Source organism: Juglans microcarpa x Juglans regia, chromosome 6D (assembly GCF_004785595.1).
Source record: "Juglans microcarpa x Juglans regia isolate MS1-56 chromosome 6D, Jm3101_v1.0, whole genome shotgun sequence".
In the NCBI taxonomy this organism is placed as follows: Eukaryota; Viridiplantae; Streptophyta; class Magnoliopsida; order Fagales; family Juglandaceae; genus Juglans; species Juglans microcarpa x Juglans regia.
This window is the reverse complement of record NC_054604.1, coordinates 37621558-37639424: the sequence shown is the minus strand read 5'-3', so window position 1 is coordinate 37639424 and position 17867 is coordinate 37621558. Positions and strand designations below refer to the sequence as shown.

At 41.0% G+C, this 17867-nt stretch overlaps 1 protein-coding gene across 3 annotated transcripts; it reads right to left on the bottom strand.

Moving 5' to 3' along the window:
• Nucleotides 1–1449: 1449 nt before the first annotated feature.
• On the bottom strand, nt 1450–17867 carry LOC121234491 (E3 ubiquitin-protein ligase UPL1-like). 3 transcript variants are annotated; one of them, XR_005934413.1, is made up of 16 exons: nt 17509–17867; nt 16364–16459; nt 16078–16284; nt 7506–15476; nt 7085–7402; nt 6389–6590; nt 5956–6242; nt 5465–5754; nt 3983–5111; nt 3717–3863; nt 3487–3567; nt 3078–3303; nt 2844–2983; nt 2621–2727; nt 2348–2506; nt 1450–1731 (listed from the first exon to the last, which is right to left on the bottom strand). XR_005934413.1 is itself a non-coding variant. In XM_041130434.1 (15 exons), exons 1-15 carry the CDS (start codon nt 17539–17541, stop codon nt 2404–2406), a joined length of 11337 nt encoding a protein of 3778 aa, XP_040986368.1. In that variant the 5' UTR covers nt 17542–17867; the 3' UTR covers nt 2342–2403. The 3 variants fall into 3 exon arrangements, 2 of the variants coding, with proteins under 2 accessions (XP_040986368.1, XP_040986369.1); XM_041130434.1 differs by lacking the exon at nt 1450–1731 and having other exon boundaries at nt 2342–2506; XM_041130435.1 differs by lacking the exon at nt 1450–1731 and having other exon boundaries at nt 2342–2506; nt 7506–15473.

Sequence of the window (17867 nt, the reverse complement as noted above, 5' to 3'; positions counted from 1 at the left end):
TTGATACAAACATTGCGTAGAGAAACCTAGGATTCATTCCTGCATCTGCGATTTAAATTCTAGACTCTTAAATAACAAAAACTTTGAGGAATGAATTTAAGCTTCAGTCACACTCTAGATTTGATTCATAAAGTCCAGCAAGAAAATTCCCTTCTGACATTAGAAATATCGGGGAGAGAGAGAGAGAGAGGCTACGATTACTTCCATGTAAAACGAATGATGGATTCAGTGTCTATGGCCTTGGAATATTTCAGAAATGAGATTTCGCAAATAATTTGGTCTTGAAAATTAGAATAATAATAATAATAATAATAATAACAACATTAACAAGATTTAATCTACTCATTAGCTACTATTCACAACCCCACGCCCGACACCATATATGGCAAATCAGGATCACTAACAAGTGAATCGGCTCTTGCCTCAACCCCTCCATCTCAGTCCTACCCGAAGGAAGCACGAAACCCTCCCCTTCATCTCTAACCCCTCCATCTCAGTAACGCCACGCGACTGTCGTTTTCAATGATCGAACCGAGAGTAACGAGGGAAACTACTTTGAGAGGAAGCACGATGTGTTGCCGAGAGAGGATGACAAAGCTTGTGGCTAGCCGAAATGGAGGCATGGCAAATTTGGTGCAACATGAGGCTGCCGGGGAGGTGACAATCGGTAGTTTCTATGGCTAACACAATTATTTCCGTCATATGGTGGTGATCAACAGAGTTTGCAGTCTTCTCGATTTTGCTTTGTTTTGTCGAGAAAGAACAGGGCCACGTGGACATGCCATGATGGCTCAAGGTGGTTGCTTCCGTGGGTTGGGGGTAGCAGAAATCTCTCGGCATTTGCTTGGTGCAGCGACTGGGTCTTCATGCGGGCCATCGTTTCGTACGACAGCGAGTTGAGGAGAAGCCATGGGGTCAAAGTCAAGGGGGACTGAGGTTGGTTGAGCTACGGTGGAGACTCATTGGCTTCTCTTGAACGCAGTGGCATTGCAGGAACGTGGTGGTGCATTAAGGAAAAAAAATGAGCGTGGTTCAGAATGCGGAACTGGATGTAGTGTATAGCAAATTCGAAATGACCTCTTTCTTCTCCTCAAAACAAGCGTTTCAACATTAAGGGGGAAAAAAAAGACACAAAATCCATATCTAAGTGTGAGGTGTAAAGCAGTGAATAATGATTAATCTATAACAAAACTCGTCCAACTAGTGGATTTAATTCAGGATAATTCCTAATGAATAATCAAACTCGAGATGTTTGAGTCTACAATTTCTTCCAAGTTGGCCCTTGGACCACTACACTGCATAGTTTTCAAAGGAATTTAATTTTTTTTTTTAAATCTAATTAACCACTCAAGTCAAGAAAATGTGTCTACAATTGACGCCATTTAGATGTACATTCCCAACCTACCAACTACAATGTAGTTACAGAAACTAACTTATAAGGCAGCAAAGGATAATAAAGCTCAAATGCTAAATAATGTTAAGAACAAAAATATGAACAATGAAATATGTGCGCATTAATATTTTGCACACTTCTCTACTCTAGTTGACCAATGACAATTGACATGGCAAGAATCCAAAAAACATAACGTTTTCTAGCCAATTGTAACTCAACAGCTCCCGATTCCTCTAAAGCATACAATTTTCATCCGCTGAATTTTGATTTGTTTGGTTGAAGTCTTTTAATCTCCAGAACTTTTATTGTTCTTGTCAAGCTAGACCAGTCGCTTTTATCTGCAAAACAGAGGAGATGCCATGCCGTCAACACACAATATGGACCAGTGACGTACAAGAGACCCACGTAACTACACCCAACATTTTGATCCACTTGGGTGTTATACAGAACTTGATAACAAACCTCCTTTCCCTCTGATAACTATCCATTCCCAACTCATTGTTTTCTAGATTCAATCAAGCCCAAAACATATTCAAATAAAAATTTCTTTAAGGCCTCAATGTCCAATGTCCAAAGGGCTGAGGGACCTGTAAGAATCTTGTGTGTGCTGCATTTGGATGTTGAGCTGAGTTCAGGTTAAGATAAGTTTAATAATTTTTTATGAGAAGTTGAAAAAGGTTGTGGGTCCTACGTATAAAGATGTGTTAAGTTAAAAAATGTTGTGGGTCCCACGTGTAAGAAGGTTTTGAGTTGAGATGAGTTTAGTAATTTGAGAGTTGGGTGTTTGGATGTTAGATTCGGCTTAAAATTAGACTGAGCTCAGCCGAGTCTTACAACCAAACGCACCATGGTCATGGCAAAAAGATCAAATAAATAGTAAGGAGCAGTGCAGGAGATGATCAATACGAATTTTTTAAAATAAACTTGGGGGAAAAAAGTCCAACTGACATGTACATGGGAACTTTGAATGCAGATTGCTAGCGCTGCCGGGTCCATCGTACCAACACAGGTCAGCCAAAGCCAAACCCTTCATTGGCTTCATGGATAGCAAGTAGCAGGCGTTCTTGAAGCTGTTCCTTGGAGGTATACTCGGGAAGATCAAGTTGATTAAAGCTGCAGCACAAAATGGGGAAAAATGAATTAGTTAGAGCAAGCCTTAAATGCATATACTGCGACTCCAAGCACTGAACTGGCTACAAAAGATGGTATATATATCTTTTCACAGACCATGTATGAGCTGAGGGCAGCCGATCGGGAGCTCCATATGCCTTGTGAATCTGAAACCTTTGAGGGCCAGAGATGCCTTGTAAAGCCTTAAAACCCTCCAAAGGGACCTGAATAATGGTAAATATACAGTTGCTTAAAGTCAAACGAACAATTCACAAGTACTAAAAACAAATCCACACGTTGCACTTCAAACTACCATCTCATCTATAGTGCACCGAATTACCTTCGATGTTCCAGTGACGAATTGCAGCAGTCTTGCCATGTCTTCCTTGTTAAAAGCCTGAACAACCTCCCAAAACCATTGAATAACAATAGATGCTGCTGTATAGCCAGTGTACTCTGTGTTGGCCTTCAAATCATCCACTGCAAAAGCAATGACACCGACCAGATACTTTTGAGTAAAGAAGAAACACACTGTAACTATTGAATAATTAATTGCATAGGAAAACCAACTCACAATCAATCTCTGGAAGTCCACTTATAAGTAGCTCGAGCTCCTTATCATTAAAAATAGAAATAAGTTCTCGAGGTACCAATTCATTGAAGCCATCTAAAAAGGAATTAATTTGAGGACGGATGGCATTTGTCAAGATATGTCCAGCAACAAGGTCAACATACTCGTGCTTTGTCTCTTCTGTAACCCTTATGTTTCTTCCTCCAGGTTTAAGCTCGTAATCAGTAACCTTTTCAAAAGAACAAACAAACAAAACCACAAAATATCTTCATATTAGATAACTTGATACGAACTTTGATGTCTTAAGAAAATTAGATTGAAAGCTCTGAAGATTTCTACAACAGCAAAGAAGCTTCAAGAATAGTCAAATTCCTTACAATTTAAGCTAGAGATAATAACTTAATTTACATACCTCATTTTTCCCATATAGGATATGCTTTTCCTCATCCGCATCCATGCTAAATGTCAGGTCAAGAATGTCATTCACATCATTCTGAAACATGTAAAATGAAGGAATTAATACAAAAATCAACATTTCATGCAGAACAAGCCATAGCAAAACATCAGCAGAACCACAAGGGTTCAAAATAACAACAATAACGAGGAAAACACACTGAATTGTCAGTATATGAACACACTGACCTCTAACATCCACTTCAAATTCTTGTAGTAATCAGGATCAACTGCCTCTATATCATGGTAAGTCACCTTGGCATCAAGAATGTGCTTATAGAATGATCGAGTAAAATAAACATCCAAAAGTTGCCCGTCAAACAGTGCCTTTGCAACCTGCACAAATGTTGAAAGAAAAATGTAAACAAAAAAACCTTCCAAGACTACATTGCAAAACATTTATGAAAATTTAAAACATAAAACCAGCCTCAGAACAGGTGTCTCAAACACATTACCACTCGGCCCACAAACTTGAAGTAAGAAAGATGTTCTGTCTGGTAGACAGAATTGGGGTTTGGCTGGAACGTTGCATTGTTTCCCACAGTAGTGAAAAGCAATGCCCCCTTGTCAAATATAACCCTTGACAGTAATTGATACCATTCTCTAGTCAGACCTCCAGCATCAATACCCTCTTCACCCTGAAACTGCACATTCAATCGTCCCTTTAGGTCCAGTTTGGGACGCATCCGCAACTGATTGTATGAGTCCTCCAAAACATAAGCCCTCCGAACACTTATCCTCAATGGGCCAGAAAGGTGTTGTTCAGGCTGCTGCCGGATTTTTGAACGGAAATAAGCTCGCTTATTGTCAAAATCGATTAGCCTTGGTGCCTTCAGCAGCATAGAAAGAGATTTCTCTAATAAACCTGGGTTCTGTCGAATAAAAGCATTCAATAGCCGGCGATGCTTCTCAGCAAACCTTGTAAATGTAACTCCACCATCAAACTTCTTCTGAGAATCCACACCGCACTTTGTGATTAAAAAGGCAGAACTCCTGGCAGATTCGTTGACTTCCCTTGCAGTTGTATTGGCATGATCTTGATGTGTGATGGACTGGTTTGCTTGTAGTTTTTCGCACAAAACAAAGAATGCCTCAATGAAGGGCAACAGTCTCTGGGTTCCAGGAGGAAGGGGAGATGAAGAAGTCGTGCCTTGGACATGCTCCCCAACATTTATATTTGACATAGTCTGAGAGAAGGAGCTTTGACCCAACTGTGTCTCAGTCACACTTATGCAATCACTCAACTCTTGCCACAAGGGCTCAAGTGCAACATTCAGCCTTTTCATAATAGCCTGCTCCTCCTGCTCTCCTTCATTCTCAAATCCTGTACTCTCATTAACGCTAGATGAAGTGAGTAAGCTGAGTGCTTGTAGCACACGTAGGATTGCTGCACCAGCCATGGAACCAGCACTCAAACCCAGCATGTGTGTTTTCCGCAGAGTGACAAGCTCATTGACGGCAGAACTGCTCAATCCATGGGCTGATTCAGAAAGCTCTGAAGTAAATAACTTTCGATGCGGTGCAACAACTGAGGCCAACTTCTTCAACACCTCACCAGCAAGCACATACACTTTATCTGAAAGCCTAACAAGAAATGGACAGCTTAGATACTCACTCATCTGAATCAAAATATGAAAGGCAGTTAAAAAAGGAGAGAACACCGCAGAAAGGACATAAATAAGATTGATATGCAATAAATGGTAGGTCCAAATAGTTGGAACCATCTCAGTAATAAAAGCCCTAGAGCAAGTATAAGCCTTGGTCCATCTGCATAGATTCTAGGATGTGCTTGGGTTGTTCCGTTCTTTTGCATACTTGACCATATTTTTATTTGCATGACCGTATTTAAAGAGGGTTATACATGCTACAAGATAGTAGTAGTATAGTAACAGAACATCTAAACTATTCAGTAATAAAAGTAAGAGCATTAATAGTACCCCTCACGACCAAGAAGATTGCACAGATTTCGGAGTTCTGATTGGGGCAATCGCAAAAAAATATTATACATATCAATGCTCCTCTTTCCATCTGAAGCCGTTGACTCGGCACCAGCATGTTTATCCTCTTGCTTAGACTCTGGTTCTGATAAAGGAGGATCTTTTTGGGCATCAACAGAAGCTTCATTGCCTGGCAAATCTTGGGGATTTGCTGTTGCCGCTTCAGATTGCGGCTGGTACTCTAATTTTGATGCTGCAGTGTAAACAACTGTTTGAAGAAGGCCCATGACCTGAAGCATTTAGAAAAATAAAAATAAACAAAACAAAATGTAAACTTTAAATCAAGATGGACCCTCGGTTATTACATTTAATCATAAAAAAGCATGGATCAAGATAATGTATATAATATATAATTAGAAAGCGCAAGATTGTGGCCCAAAACTATTTTGAAATCACTTGATCCAGATATCAGATCCAGATATCAGATATACCTGCTCGAGGTGAGCAGTGCTGCGCAGAAAAAGTGGTCGATTCAAAAGCTTCAAGAACAGTATCAACGGAGTATCCCCATCCAGAGAGCTCCACAAAGGCATTGATGAAAGTCCTTCCACAATTTTCTCCTTGCCTTTATCCTTCTTGGCTTCTGTACATATTGGACTCAGATGCTCTGGAACAAGTGAAGGATCAAAGTAGAATAACATATTGGCAACAGCAGAATGATTAGTAGCCAAGTATGTGAAAATCTCAAAAGTTCGACGCAAGACCAGTGGAGGAAGACCTGTAAAGGAGCAAATTTATGGTAGCATTAACAATAAAAAAATCGATATGCACTTGTCAAACAATAAATAAATAAGGAAATAAAAAATCGATATACAAACACAAAATTAAGCATATAGTTATAGTAATATCAGATGAAAGTCTTACCATCCAACAACTGGGATCGACCATACACAACATTTGACTGACAGCCATATAGCCTCTGGGAGTTTATTGTTGCCAATCCACTGACTGAGCCTTCAGCCTCAGGCTTGATCATATCAAGCAAAAGACGAACTAGTATTGCTCTTGTAACACTATGTGCACAAAGGTTTAACAAGAGTCTCTGCAAGAGACCTTTGCCAAGGGGCTAGACACATGAGATAAAACAATTAAACAGTCATCAGAATACAATACAAAGGTCACACAAATTATCTCATTGCCAAGCAAGTTCAAAAACCATAATTAGTCAGAATGTTTTTCCAGATATCCAAATATACTCTATTTGATTCTTGGGAATGTATACATTCTAAATTCTAGAGCAATTTTGCCCTCTTTCCCTATGAAATCTTGCCTTGCAGTTGTCCATGACAAGAGTTTATTCATGAAGTCCAGATCAGTTCAGATTATAACTTTATCACAGAAAAAATCGTAATTCCTTCAACAGATCAACATAATATTTTGTTCATTATTTGAAACTACCTTCAAAGAGATGCTGACTACGATTCCTTCATATATATGACCTAATATTTATTTTCACCTATCAGACTTTGTCTATTACATACAGACTTTTGCAGGTAATCTAGTAAAGAAAAAACACAAATCATTTTCCAACTAAAGAGCTCAGATAGAACATGGTATTACCTGAGCTAATCGTAGGAGTCGGACAAGAGCTTTCAATGCATTTACATCCAGAAGTGGCTCACCTTCAATTTCCTTCACCTTCAATCCATCTGCAATGGTGGAAGCAGTCCTCCGGCCTAGTGTAATTCCAACACCCCTGTCCATCACAGTCTGTCTGTCAAAACCCAACCCATTCCTCCGATTATTTAGCCTGTGGCTGCTTCCAAAAAGGCTGCGAGCTTGATAATGACTCATAACTCGGTCCCTCAACATTTGGGCTTCAACGAGTAATGGAGAGGGCAAAGCAGACAGAACTGCTTCTGATGAAGTCAGAAGTACCTGAAACAGAAGCAAAAAACAAAGGATTGTAACAAATGAATAAGAAATACAAACAGTTATTGTTACTCAATATGTAACAAGAAGTAAAGTTGAAGATGCAAACCTCTTCACGCAAATCAGCAGGAAAAGTGGCAATGATTGAAGCATTATCCATGTCAACTGGTTGTCCTTCAGCCTGCTGTGACACCCTCTGAGCTCTTTGCTGGGCCAAAACTTCTGCTTGAATATCAGGAGGAAGAGCAGCTAAAAACTCAGGATCAATATCTTCGGCAGAAGGCGGTGCATAAGTCGGAGGCTGAATAGGCTGAGCTTGCTGGGAAGCTAGTACTTCTGCCCGCAGATCTTCAGGAAGTGCGTCCAAGAAGGTGGGATCAATAGCATTAGCACCAGGCACCTCACTATTCATACTAGTCTGCTCAGCCAGACTAGAGTCAAGAGCAACCAGGGTATTTTGTCTTGACGAAGGCTCATCTGTAACATCAAGCACAGGTTGCTCAGATTGATTTCCTCCAGCATCAATATTATTCATATCGACATCGATACTTGCGAGGACGGGAGATGCATGAAAATCTTCAGAATTAGGCATTGGCAAACTAGAAACTGCCAAACCATGATTACTGGCCTGTTCATCAGTTCTTGAAGATCCATCACAATCAGTGGCCTGAAGTAGCACATTATGGAGACTCGCAGGAGCTTCAGAACCCCCATCACATTGTGAATCATCATGAAAGTCGGTTGATGAGTTGACAAACTCTGGCATTGTCCCTACCTGCTCATCAGCACTGCCATTTCCTTCCCCAATTTCCATGTTGTCATGCCCATTTGGTGTGGTGTTAAGTGAAAATGGTTGGATCAGCATAGGCTCAAGTGCCTGTAAACATTCAACTGCATGAATGGATTCTGGATTAACTTGCTCTCCACAGGTTACACTCTCAACCACGGGGTTAAGCGTGGTTTCATCACCATTTTCTTGATGCTGCCCTTCGCTTTGTTGACTGTTAGTGTTAGCACCCTCCACTGCTACTGGATCATTATTGGATGGAGGGGCATCTGGTTGCTTCTCCTGCACTTCAGAATTTTGGGACTGCCTTTCATCAGTACCGTTGGGAGGAGCTACACTGCGCAATTGAGAAATGAAATGTTCCTCTACTGCCTGTGCAATAGCAGCAGCTTGAGCACCAGCTTGTGGCTGGCCATCATCAGTCCACCGACCATCACCAGGGCCTCTTCGTCCTGGTAACTGCAAGGAGTCCATGCCTACAGAATAATCAGTCAAAGGTGGGGGCGCTGCCCCACCCAAACGGTCACCAAAGAGACTGCTTGGAACATTATCAAATGGAAGAACAGGAGCATCAAACATGTAGAAATGAGCTATGTCAAAACTCCCAGATGACACAGCTTCCACATCTCTGGACGAATTCCCACCTGATGACCACATTGAAACCAGGTCCCCTGACTGGGATGGTCTTAAAAGAAGGGGATGCTGAAAACCATTCACTTCGGCAACAGATCGCTCAAAGGAAGACCTACCACCTGTCTGACGGCGGCGCTCAAATCCTAAAGGCCTCCGAAGACCAAAAAGGTCATCCACATTAACTCCTTCGAAAGGTTCAGCTGCAACATCCATTAGACCACCTGCAGATCCAGGTTGCCCAAGTACCTGCAAATGATCTAACCCATCAAGGGCTTCCCTCCATCTTACCTCGATGACGCGATTCTCATGAAAATCATCATCCTCTTCATCAATCATCTCATCATTATAGTCATCTCCCAAGCCCGCATCATCATGGTCTTCCACATCCGTATCAGCAAGAGACATCATGCCCCCACCATCTTCTGCTATATCCTCATCCTCATCCTCAACCTCATCATCCTCATCATCATCACCCACGTCATCGTCCTCATCACCCATATCTTCATCAGCTCTGTTCTCAACACGAAAATTTATATCAATTTGGTCAGTGTTGTGCAAAACACCACCCTCTTCCATCTCTTCACGCATAAAATCCATCCCGAGCTCCACAGGTGGATTGGTAACCGTTGTATCCTCCACTTCTATTCTCATATCTTGCTCTACAGACTCATTAGGATTTGCATCACGGTTACCTTCATTTTGAGAAGCTCCTTGATTCTGTTGTTCATTCTCCTCTGCAACTCTGGCTTCCTCTTGTCTGTTTGTATTTTGATTATGCTCCACAGTATGAGCAGCTGATGGTGCAGTTGACTGATCATCAGGTCTTCCACTTAAACCCATGGGTTTTTTCTTGTTCGTACCATCAGATTTAAAAATTTGTTCACTAGCATTAGCAGCCCTCGTTAAACATTCCAAGGCCTTAAGTATAAGATTCACAATTTTAGGAGCATCAGGATGGTCCAAATCAATCACTTGAAGAATGCTAGTCAAGCATTGAACCATTCCTCCATCTATCATGTTTTTTGCTATGTCAGGTGAACATCCAGAACTGCTAGGCAAGTTACTGGATGTTGAGTTTTTTGACAAAATAGAATACACCAAATCAACAAAAGCACAGACCTTCTTATCTGGCAATAAAATGCTCTTGGTAGAATTGCTCTCTAAGTTTGAAAATGAGAATAAGGATTTCACAAGTTCACCAATTACTCGCCTACGACCTTCACCAGATCGACCACACAGAACAACCATAAACCATGAAGCTTTTTCAGACAACTTGCCTCTCCATTCATCAGGTCCTGCAGATTTATCAATAGAAAGTGGAAGTAACCGATGTAAAATATGATGAATTACTCCCCCCTCATTTCCAGGACTATCCAGAGGATTAGATCCCCGGAGTTGACACAATTCCAGATCCCGCTTAAGTATAACTCCAACTGCATGTACATACATCAGAAGAATGTCACTTAATAACTTGAGGACAAAAGTCACTTTAGCAAGTCCTGCAGATCTTTCAGAATCGGACTCTAATTTCATTGTCTCATCAACCTTCGATTTACCCTTTACCTTTGTAGCAGGTTCATCAACCTCCATAGAAGATAAGTTATTCACATTACCTTCATGGCTTTTTGCTGAAGGGTATTTTAAGACTATATCAAGAAGTTGATCCATTACTTGAGTGAGATTGGCAGGGATCTTTTTGTGGCCCTTAGAGCATTTTCCTGATCCATCATGAATTTTATTTTCAGAAATCCGGACACATTCATTTGAAGATAATCCAGCTTCAACAAAAGATGTCTTTGATTTGTCCTTTTCCTTCTCTTTTTCCTTAGATAACACAACAAAGGTCCTACCTCCAGATGTCTCCAACTGGCAAACAGCACCGCTGGCTTTCATGAAAACCACAGGATCCCTGGAGATAACAGGTGCCATTGATGTCAAAAAAGTCCGCACAGACACACGCCCAGCATGCCCGTTTCCAGTCAAAGTTTGTCGAATCTCTAATTCCATAGCTGTTTGCAGTGTTTGAGGATCTTCAAGGAGATGTCTCACAATAGCAGATGCAACAGTGTCATATCCAGGGAAAAAACAACTTCTTGGAAGACTAAAAAGAGCAGCCAAACCTCCATTTTCAAGGAACTGCAAAGCTAGTGAGTGTGTTTTTGTCAACCGAGCACATAATTGTAGAACAGCCTGCATGATCACAGCTGGGACATGCTGTTTTATCAAGTCACAAACAACTAGCAGCACCTTATGACTCTCTTCAGCAGTCAAATATCCAGTCGCCTTCCCCAATATTTTTTCAAATGCCATACCAGAGTCTTTCACAGGGGCATTTGAAGCTGGTTTTTTCTCTTGAACTGATGTAGGAACTGAAAAGGAAGCAAGATCTCCAGACGAATCCAGCAGAGACCCTGCTGGAGTTCCTTCCATACTTTCAGAACAAATTTTGGGACAGGACTGCAGCATGTTATCCAAGATAAGCAGTAAAGCACTAATACACCTTGGGACCAGAAGCTCGTTTCCTGACTCATTTCTAGCCTTAAAATTAATCAAAATATCTACTGTGGCAGGTACAATACCACTCTCTGCAGCAATTCCTCGTGTATTTCCATCCTCAAACAGAAGTAATGTTATAATATGTGATAACATGCTCAGTGCACCAGTATCCTTTGAAAAATCCAAAGGGCAAAGCTTCAGCTGCTGAATAAGATAAGATGCCACTCTTGGACGATCTTCTCCTTTGTTCCGATTGCAAAGCGTAACCAACAAATCTGTTAATGGAAACGCCAATGTATCACTGCTCTGAAATAGTTTCACTGATGCCACAAGAATATCATCAACAGGGGGTGCCTTCATGTGCCCATTTTCCTTCAGTACGTCTATTGACTTGTCAACATTATCAACTTTAGACGTTTCTGATGAACTTCCCAGGGACAGTGCAAGTGCTCGAGCTAGTTCATCATCCTCCTGTACAGGATCCTCAGCATGACTAAACAGCCATTCCATGGCCATTTCAACACTATTTGTTTCCACTCGTCTTAGTGCTTCCTCTGCTCTTGCTCTTGTAAAACCCATCTCAACAATTGTGGCAATAGTAGCTTCATCAGGAGGTGGGGGCATGAATCTCTGGCTGGCAGTCCCTGCAATGCCACTGCGATTTCGTTTCACATCTCCCACACCAGAGTACACATGTGTAACAAGTGAAAGAATGGAAGCAATGAAACCCAGACTGCAACCAGGAAACCTGGGGTGGTTCCAGATAGGAAGTATAACATCAAGAACCTGAGATTGCAGCATACGGACAAATACTTCAGGGTCCCTTGGAACCGGAAATAGCCCAATAGAAAGACCAACAGCAACCGGCTGAACAAGAAGCTGTGCTTGGGATGCAGAGTTTGGAGGTAGTAGTAAAGAAGAATTAACAAAATACTCAAGCACCCGGCAATAGCTCTGTAACGTATCAAGTAGCCATGCACTATGAGACAATTTACTTACTTCACCCACCTTTTCATTCTCAATACCTGATGTGGGGATAGAGTGTGGCATTGTCCACAACAACTGACTTGTAGCTTCAAATGTTGTCAGTAGCTCCTTAAAGGTACCATGAACATAAAAATTATTGACCATTGCAGTATAACAAGTACGTCGCCTGCTGTCAAATGTTATTGATGCCATGTCGTCCACAACCTTTCCAAGGTATCGACATTTCACTGATAATGACATGTCAAGCCCCACAGAAGTAGAATTCCCAGAGAAACTAAGAGCCTCAAAAAAAACTTTAGCCAGTCCAGTTCCAAGAGCCTTTGAAGCTGAACTTAACGACCCTGAGTCAGCTCTACGACGGTTTGGTGATGTGAATCCCTTGACAAGAGCTGTGAAGAAAGAGCGCAATGTTGAAGCAAGCTTGTTAAGAATTTCCAAAACAAGAACATCGGGACTTTTCTTTTTCAAGTCCTGGGAAGATGTCTCCGGTACATTAGACGGAACTTCAGAATCAATGTTCAAAGCCTCCAGATGCCTGCCTGTTCTTCCCCGAATGCGTGTCAACCCATGTCGACTACGACGGTGCAAACCTTCACCAGAACGAACAACTGATAGAAAATCCCTGTCACCAGCCCATAGAGATTGAGAACCATTCCTGAGGGAAACAGGGTTCATGTATCTCACCACTGGAATGTTTAAATCATCATCACTCTCTCTTCCAATAGCATTACATGGAGCTGCCTCTGAACTCTCAGGTACTTGATCAGCATTCTTCTTCTCATCCACCTTGGAGTCATTACATAAAGAAATTTGCCAGATTATTTCCCTGTATGCGCTCCCAAGATCTCTCAATACATCAGCATCCGCAGTGCCAAGCTCTGAGACCACACTAGTAGTCCCCTTCAGCAAAAAATTAGATAGGGACAGAATGCCTTCAAGACTGCAAAGATATCTCAAAACCTTATTTTGCAATGCAGATTCAACTACGGCAAGCTGAGTCCCTCCAACTGAAGCTAGAAATTCATTTGTTGATTTCAGATGCTCCCTCAGAAATGAGCATACTTCCCGAGCAAGAGAAGCTGAATGCTGTGGTGAGAAGTTCTTAAAGGCAACGGAGATATTCTGACCAACAGACACTGCCAGAGGCATTAAAGGCAAAGTAAATAACTGCAGAACAGCTTCAATCCCCTTCTTCTCTACAAATATTCGACATGTATCGGCATTCTGCAGTATTGTTTCCAGAAGTCGAGCAACATTGCTCACACAGTCAGACAGGAATGACTCAATATTAACTATTGAGGAATCAGCAGATGGCTCGGTGGTCTGGTCTGAATTATCTATCTTGGATGCTTCCCTATCATCTGAAAGAACCAAGTTCCTCTCTTCACCATCAGTTTCCATGGGAACAGGAGTAGAAGAGCATGAAGGATCAGTTGACAAGTGAGAAGCATCAGCCCCAGATCCAATTCTCAATATGGCATTCAAGATCTCGATCAACATATCCACTCCAGGCCCGCGCAATGAAGAAGCATGGCGCATTAGTTCATCCAGTCCACTAGACAAGGATACAGAGGTGTCACTAGTGAGGGCACGCAAATACATTCTTGAAGTAAATATTTTCACAAAACACCTCAAAGCATTGTGATCTTTAACGGACTGAAGGCCATTATTGTTTAGGCACAAAGCATCCAAACACTGAGGTATGCATGTTATGGCATCAGATGAGCATAGAACACCATCCATTATAGCATCCAAGAAGGCAGAAGGAAGACCAGCTGCATCTAAGACAGGAAAACAAGTGGGATCTTTGTGAATCAAATCACTCATGACAGTAGCTGCAAGTGAAAACACCCCACCACCAAAATCTTTTGCCCTTTGAAAAATTATGCGTAAGCAACAAGGCAAACTCTCCTCTGAGCTATAAATACGTGTGGTATTTCCAGGGGCATAAGTTCCAAGGGATATAGCACGCAGTAAAGCTTTCGTCAGCAATCGCCTGTGATACGAAACTAATGCTTCAGAATACAGAGGCTGCATATCATCTAGCTCATTGGAGGCACCTGCAACCACTTGCTTACTCCTCCCGCCACAATCAGAACTTTCACCTGGTTGCTTTGAACCATTTTCTATGCGTGACACTTCCACCTTCAGACGAGAGATGGTATCATCCAAACCACCCAAGTCTCTGAACAATGCAGCAGCTGGATTGCTGTAATCCATAAAAGCTTCTAGAATGTGCACAGCTGTGCTTACCAAATGCAAGTGTTGCGGATTTTTATCTTTAAGGAGGGGTAGAAGAGTAGGAATAAATCCTGCTTCGCGCATGGCTGAGCAACCTGAAGAAGATGAAACCAAAACAGTGACAAGGGATAACAGAGCCTCAGCAAAAACTACAGACCACTTTGAGGCATCACTAATAACGGAGTCAATGGCCTTTTGCATTAGGCTGGATAGGATTCCACGGTGACCACCAGATGTGACAACAGTCAACACAGAAGGTTGACGAGACCTATCTTGACAAAGAGCAACCAAAGAAAGCAGGCATAGAATTCGAATCTTCTCAGGAACTGCATCTTCATAGCTTAACAACGACACTAACTCATTGACAAACTCAGGCTCGGTGTTAAAGAAAGATACTAGGTCATCTGCATCACCACTTGCTTGAACAAGAACTATGAAGGCATACAAACGGATGCAGGTATACTGCTGCCGAGAAGCTAAAGAGCCAAAAGCCCTTGCAAACCGCAATCTTGTCAATAGAGAAAATCTTAAACTGGTGGGTACTTTGTATTCTGCAACTAAATTGCTTAAGAGCTCTAGATCAGTCTCTAGTCGACTATTGATGTCAGGTAGATGAATGATTTGTAAACCCTGCATTGAATGTTCTGCAGCAGGGAGTTCGCAGGAAAACTCACTGGAAGCATAGAATTCAAAATGCATGGTGCAACCCAACTCAGAGGCAATAGGGTCACAACCATCCTGTACAGCAGTTGCAATCAATCCAAGCCCCTCTTCCTTTCCTCCCCAACCTTGTGCAAGAGCAAATAACTTTGAACTCATAGAAGCATCTCTAATGGAGTACTTGCCAATTGTTTTTTTCAAAAAAGCAGCCAAAGTCTGTAGGCATGCCTCAACAACATCCGGATCAGTGGAAGCAAGCAGTAAACAAAGATGCTGCTGCAATTGCATACAAGCCAAAAGCATAAAAATTTATCAAAGGTAAAATGAGAACAAATCTTTAAGCAAAAACTTCGATATTATTAAAACTCAAAACAACCTAATCAAAACAGTTACTACCAACAAAGAATATGTTTTTTTTTATAAGTAAAAATTTATTAATGCCAATATGCGTAGCCAACTACACTAGATGTATACAATAGAAAACAACTAGTTGGGGTGCCCAAAAAAAAAGATAAACCCATCTAGGAAAATGAACCTAACAAAGCCCTAGCCCTAGCCCAAGCCCAAAGACACGCCTGCCCCAAACCACCACCATTGCACCAATGCCTATCCCACCAAACCAGATTTTGCCCATACACCAAGCCACTGTAAATTCCCCAACACACTCCTCAATACTTGTAAACTCCGAATGGCCTACTAAAAATATACAATTGATTCTGTCTTCTCTCTAGTCCTCCCTCGACTTGAACTACCTCCCTTATCATCATAGTTGAGCATACTAATAATTTGTATCGCATATTCTTCCACCCGGTAATAATAATAAAAAAAAAAAAAAGTATATTACAAGTATATTTCTGAAACAGAAATCTAACTTTACCTCATAAGAACTATAGAAGTGCTTATTTGTGCAATTCTCCAAAATTATTCTTATAACACGAAGAATTTGAACAACAGCATCCTTTGGGAAGGGAGGATCGGAGTCCAGAAAATCATCCTCAACCTGCAAATCCTTCCTTGATTTTATGTGCTTCTCAAAAAATGAATCAAAATGATTAAAAAGATCCACCCAATGATGGAAGTCTCCCTGCACCACCAAAATACACATAAAATCAAACCACACAGAAGCAACCGCAGCATTTAACATATAAAGTGAAAAAAGGCACCTTATCAAACTCCCAAATGAAACCTTTGAGGCGTTCTTCAATATCCTCAAGTGGAACAGCGGTAACACTATCAATGAAGGATCTAATTCTTGGAGGCTGAAACAAATAATCAGGCAACCATGGTTAATTTTAAGCCATCACCATCATACTGGACAGCATATCAATATCTCACTGAGTCAAAAATGTAAAAAAAATTAGAAACCAAAAAAAATTAATCGAACAAAAGCAATCTGTGAAGTACATAGCCCTGTGCTAATAGTTGCCTACCTCTAATAATGGTTCCACGATATCAAAGTTTAAAGTCACAAAACTAACACTACCAGATATCCTAAAAGGCTTTCCAAATCCAAAGACTAAAAGGCACAAAACTCTCACTACCAAATTTCCTGCAAGGCTTGTCTACTATCAATTACTGAGAGGTAATAATGGCCACATTTCTAGTAAAACAGTTCCAGATAAGCATGAACAACTCGCCCATCATGGAATATAAATTGCTGCCTGGTATGATTTACTTCGTATTTGAAATTGGAAAATTTGAAATCGTGGACCTTATTTATTCAGACGTAAGAAAAAAAAAAAAAAAAGCGGCACTCTAATGAGATCAACAGTAGAATGAAATTGAAAGGCAACCATTTGAAACACTTGTTTAACATTGTTTTCCCATGTGAACAAACATCTCACTGAAGCAGTAGCCTTCGGCTAAATACACTGTAGATTTCCAATTCAAAGGCACCAAAGAATAAACCCAAAAGAGGCTATGCCTACTTTTCTCATCAACAAATTTCTTCTTTACTAATTTAAAAAAAAAAAATCACACTATGTTATTATAGAAAACATAACTTCTTTCTCTGGATTTTTGAGTAACCAAATAGAGCATCATACACATAATACAGATATAAATACAAACAACGATAGAAGCACTAAAACGGGAATCTTTAACCATCTATGTCACGCCCACAGCAAGCATAAAAGAAGACCATGGCAAAGCAATCATTTTGCATAAACGCCCATAACAACACTCATTGTAGTGCAACGTCTCAGAAAATCCATATATATAACCGAAAGAGATGAAGCAAAAAAAAAAAAAAATTATAGAGGTATAAATTTAGGCAATCAAAAATTGTTCTATTAGTGTATATGCTGACCACTTCTAGTGCCCTCCTTCGCTTCAACTTCATCTTGGAATTGAAAGCATTTCACGAATCCAACCCGCTTCGAGAAACCGATCAAATCCCCCCAAGAAAAGGAGAATCCACCGGACAATCAAAGACTGTATAGTGTTAAAAAAACGTAGGGTTTTCTGTACTATTCACGAGAATTGGATCCTGCGGCTATCATTCCGACGAATAATCAGCTAGAACCGGAACAAAAACGTAGACAATTCGAGGATTTTGAAGACAGGGATTAGGGTTTTGATGGGATCAAAAGAGAGGGAGAGAGTTGGAGAAGAATTCCTGCTGAGAAACCAAGTGTTCTCTACGCGTGTATATTGTATGTATGTGTG